General features: G+C 39.5%; 1 protein-coding gene across 1 annotated transcript in view; it reads left to right on the top strand.

The window, feature by feature from the left end:
• col4a1 (collagen, type IV, alpha 1) overlaps positions 1–4,883 on the top strand; it is a gene marked incomplete in the record, with an annotated part of 65,375 nt that overhangs the window by 39,311 nt on the left and 21,181 nt on the right. Inside the window, 7 exon segments of the mRNA XM_014017515.1 lie at positions 1,297–1,357; positions 1,448–1,483; positions 1,895–2,041; positions 2,129–2,212; positions 2,391–2,465; positions 3,252–3,322; positions 3,440–3,631. Of these exon segments, the coding sequence (XP_013872969.1) occupies positions 1,297–1,357; positions 1,448–1,483; positions 1,895–2,041; positions 2,129–2,212; positions 2,391–2,465; positions 3,252–3,322; positions 3,440–3,631 (666 nt within the window).

Here is a 4,883-nt window from a genome sequence, read left to right as displayed (position 1 = left end):
TTTACCTCCTGGAAAAATATATATATATATACATACACTGATAAGTATGATCTTTTCAATAAAAATAAACTGGTTGAATACATAAGGTCATGAAGGCAGAGAGCTGGCAACACAAGCCTCATTAAAAACTGTGTTTTGAATAAGTTATGATTTTTAAATTATCTGTGGTTTTTTTTTTTTACATATGTGAAGAAGCCACTGGAGCATCATGCCTTTAAGTTTATTTACCAAACAACCATAATTTTTTTTCTTTCACTCGTAAAAATATATCTGTTCAAAGCAGGACAATGACAACCTGATATCAGACAGAAATGTCTCATGATATTAAACAGCATGTCAGCTCCATCATATGGTTAATTTTATTTCAATCTGCTTTTCATACTTTTGGCCACAAGATGGTGCCAAAGAGGACTGTGATGGAAAACTTTGAGTAATGAACCATTTTTCAAAACAAGCTTTAGAAAAGCTTCACTTGCCCATCACTATTAAAGACCCTGACAATCTGAAGTACTTGAACTTTTTATTAAAAAGAATAGCTGACGTGGCAGTAAAAAGTACTTACAGACAGGATTAAACAGGAGCAGACACTGGGAAGCAAGCATGCGTGGTCACGGTCACAACCAAGTCACTGCCAAGAAATAGAGACAGAAGATGAAGGAGTAGGCCTACTATTCAGCAGGAAACACGAAGCACCTGGGGGAGAAACATGAGGAACAGGTGAGCATGGGTAGGCCCGAAGCAGAAAAGCCAAACAGAAAACTCAGGCAATCACAGAAATCAGAAGAACCTGGAGACAGAACCCAAGAAAAAAAGATAATCCAGAAAGAACAGAATAAGAGAATAACAATGAGACACTCCGAACATCTTCTGTTTGGACAAATTGTGTTCAAATCCAACTGGATTGATGAACAGCTAGTTAGCAAGTCCAACGTATCTGCAGGAAGAAAAGCTGCCCCACAGTGTTTTCTGTACAGTCGGTGGAGAGAAAGCTTCAGGTTCGGGTTTTGGACTTGTGAACAGCATTATATTAAAAGCACAAAGCTTCCTGCTTATCTGTTAAAATTCCTCAAAAACCAACAAGGGAAGTAAAGCTGTTAGGTCAGACAGCTTTCAAACTGCAAAATGTGTTTTTGTGACTTTGGCTCTGTTGTTTCAGAACAATCAGCTTTTACACATAAACATACATTTTAGTTGTAAACACATTTTTATAGGTATTACATTTTTCTGACTGGTTCTGCTAAGAGTTCTGATGTATTCCAGCTAAATTAAATTTACATCTTTTAAATCATTTGATAGGCTGGTGGTCCCCCTGGTAGTCCTGGTCCATCTGGACCCCCAGGTTTTCCAGGAGAAAAAGGTAAAAACGATGCTATAACTACTGAAAAATGCTTGTGTGGGTTTAACAAATCAATGCTTATTGTTTATTTGTTGTCCTTTCAATTGTTAGGTTTCCAAGGTCCTCAGGGAGAGCCTGGTATACCAGGTAAAATACCTAACAGAATATGAACACTACTTGCACACGTTAATTTGATCATAATGTAAAACAGCTTGAATTGGATGACTCTACTCTCTGATGCTGTTGTGTTCCAAATGATACTGCTGATTCAGCAAGATAGCTAACTAAAAAAATCACTTCAGCGCTAGCAACAAAAATATATTGGTAAAGAAAAGTTAGAAGATTCCATTTTGGCAAAAAATTTCAATTTTGCTTTTATTGTAATGAGCACAAATTTCACAATGCTTTAATGTGGGATGTGTAAAGTAGCATCAAATGCTAGCACAAAACATTAAACCCAGATAGAGATCATTATTTACATGTTTTTTTCAACAAAAAGTAAAAAAAGTGAAAGAAACAGTGTTCACGTTAAACAACCCAGGCATTTTTGCACTTCAGGTCGCCACATTGAAGGGCCTCGTGGAGACAAGGGTCAGAAAGGAGAAATAGGCGAGAAAGGCGATAGAGGCGTAGAAGGACTGTCTCTTCCTGGACCGCCTGGACAACAAGGACCAGCTGGACCCCCAGGGCCACCCGGACCACCAAGTATGATTTCACCAAACTAGAAAACACAACATCTATATACAACAGTGGGTCTAACAAAAACTGTGTGCTTGTCTGTGTTTTTCTCAGTTGACCCAGAGGAGTGTAACATTAAAAGGGGAGACCCTGGCCCACCTGGACCTCCAGGGTTAACAGGAGAAGTAGGACACAAAGGTAAGGATGACTGGTGTCTCTGCAGATTGAATAAATGAAATTACAAATTAATGACCATGTTTCCACATAAAGTTCATGTGATTTTTCAGTAGTATTTCCAAAGCTATCGCAGATATTCATCGTTGCACTATTGTTTCAAAACATAGTTTCTTACTGATGATGCTTCCCCCACTTGTAGGTGACAGAGGAGATGCCTGCATTAGTTGTGAAGGCACTGGTCCACCTGGAATCCAGGGCATCAAAGGGGAGCAAGGTAAGAAGCTGTAGGCTCATGAATAGCACTAAAGACAAGTCAGGTTTCAACCAAAACCCCAACAGATGAACCAAATTCAAGAACAAAACCAAATCAAAACCACAATCAAAACAAAACTGAGACATTATGTTCTGAAAATACAGCACACAGTTATAATCCAATTTTATCTCCCGGTTGTCTTTTTCCTCTTTATGTTGGTTTTAATTGTTTATATTTGAGCTTAATTTCTTTGTTTGAGTGAAAATGTGTATTCTTATTGTTTTTGACATCAATTATTTATAGTCCAAAGCACAAAAATGAAGGTTAAAATGAGATTTGAATGAGTTTAAAATGTGCACTCTCCCCTTTTTACTAGGGTTGGGTGATATTGGCAAAAAAATTAATCGCGGTAACAATTAATTTGACAATTAATCCAATGAGTCCCTGGACGCCTGCATGTCCTAGTCACATGACCAATTTAAATCACTCTAGTGGGAAATATTTGCTCTCTGTAAAAATCTGTTCCAAATTGCGTCCAAAGTACAGACTTCAGGCTATACATCGATTTTTAAACTGTGTTGATAGACCAAGTAAAACTGGAGTTATGATGTATTTATGATGAACAGAACTTATTTTTAAATTTTCATCTTATTTGAAGTGGAGAGGAGCATCGAGCGGACTGACCGGGGGAACCTCCAGTCAGTCTGCCTGGTGGCATTAATCATATTAATCGTCAATTACCAAAAAAATAATGACTTAAAGTTTTTCTGATGATTAATTGCACATACAATACAATTTATTTGACAGGACCTCCAGGTCCAGGTGGCTTCAAGGGAGAAAAGGGTCGCGCTGGCATTCCTGGAGAACCTGGTAGACCTGTGAGTAAAATATTCCATCAATGGAAACAAAACAGGAAGAAACATTTCAGAATAAAAGGCTGATATTTTTGTTACCCATGTCGTTTTTTTTTTTTTTTACTTTGTTTCTGTGTACAGGGTTCTGCAGGAACTCCTGGACTGATGGGAGCCCCTGGTGCTGTGGGTGAACCGGGAGATATTTTCATAGCAGAAGGTTTTAAGGGGGACAAAGGTCGTCCTGGTAATCCTGGCTTTCAGGGACAGCCAGGTCAGGATGGACTGCCAGGGAGAGATGGTATCCCGGGTCCACAGGGTCCCAAAGGAGAACCAGTAAGTGTATAGATGGGATTAACATTATCAGGTTGAAGTTATCAAGAGATGTGGTAACTATTCAATGTCAGTTTCTCTTTTCAATGCTTGCTGTTCCTGGTATTATTGTATCCACCAGGATTGCAACCTTCTAAAGACACTTTTTGTTTAAAGCATGAAAATTTTTTTTCACAAATAGTAATCCCGAAACTTTAGAAAATTAGTGACAGCAAATGCATTAGTAAATTATTTATTTTATGGTAAGTTAGGGTTTCATTTTACACAAGCTCAAGTTATTGGTAATACAAGAGTAAGCTGATACAAATAAGTTGAGCTTGTTGGAATAATGACACAAATGAAATATGTAGAACCAAATGCAACATGGAGCTTTTTAAAAACATGCTTTGTAATGATTCGGGGTCTCGTTTATAAAGGATTGCGTGGAAACCATWCTAAAAGTGAACGTACGGCCAAAAGGCGGAAATGGCGTATGCCAAAAAAAAATAAAAATTCCGATTTATAAAACCGTGTATGCATGTTTCTGCGCACTTTTCCTTTATAAATCACAGCCGCATGTCAGAGTTTGCGGACGAGGCCCCGCCTCAGGTTCTACCCTCTACACGCCCACATTCAACCATAAACAGTCAATGTAAAGTACCTCATGAATGTTAAGATGTATTCAAATCAGTCAGCTGATCAATGCCAACAAAAGTGATTGGTTCAGACGCTCCGACCGTCGTGCGTCTGGAGGATGACAGGTGCTGACTGACAGCTGCTCACGTGAACAGATTGTCTGTAATTAATACAGATTTTCCTTCATTTTGCTTTAGAGTAATCTAACGGTTTTTATAAAAAAAAAACCTCAGCTTCAAATTAATTTTCCATCAGAGCCTGCAGGATGATAAAAACAATAAAAATTAAATTAAATAAGTCAAATAAAATTAGAAATAGGTCCACCGCTCATCTCCTTGTCTTCTCTCCCTCCTGCCTGCTCTGTTATCCGCGGCAGACACCCCTGCCCTGCGCGCGCACACACACACACACACGCACGCACGCACGCACGCACGCACGCACACATGCACGCACGCACGCACGCACGCATGCATGCATCCCCCCGCGCACGCGACAAATACGGACTTTGAACGTGAAGTTTTATAACATCCACAATGGCGAGGTGGATGCGCCCTACGCGTGTATCCAACGTGTGACTTTTGCTGTCCTGCTGTTCTTGTTGGGGAGGGGTCTGTGGGTCAGGGAGGGGTCTGTGGGTCAG

Source organism: Austrofundulus limnaeus, unplaced genomic scaffold, assembly GCF_001266775.1.
Source record: "Austrofundulus limnaeus strain Quisiro unplaced genomic scaffold, Austrofundulus_limnaeus-1.0 Scaffold171, whole genome shotgun sequence".
Lineage (NCBI taxonomy): Eukaryota > Metazoa > Chordata > Actinopteri > Cyprinodontiformes > Rivulidae > Austrofundulus > Austrofundulus limnaeus.
The sequence above is the reverse complement of the archived record's forward strand: the minus strand, read 5'-3'. Positions and strand labels throughout refer to the sequence as shown.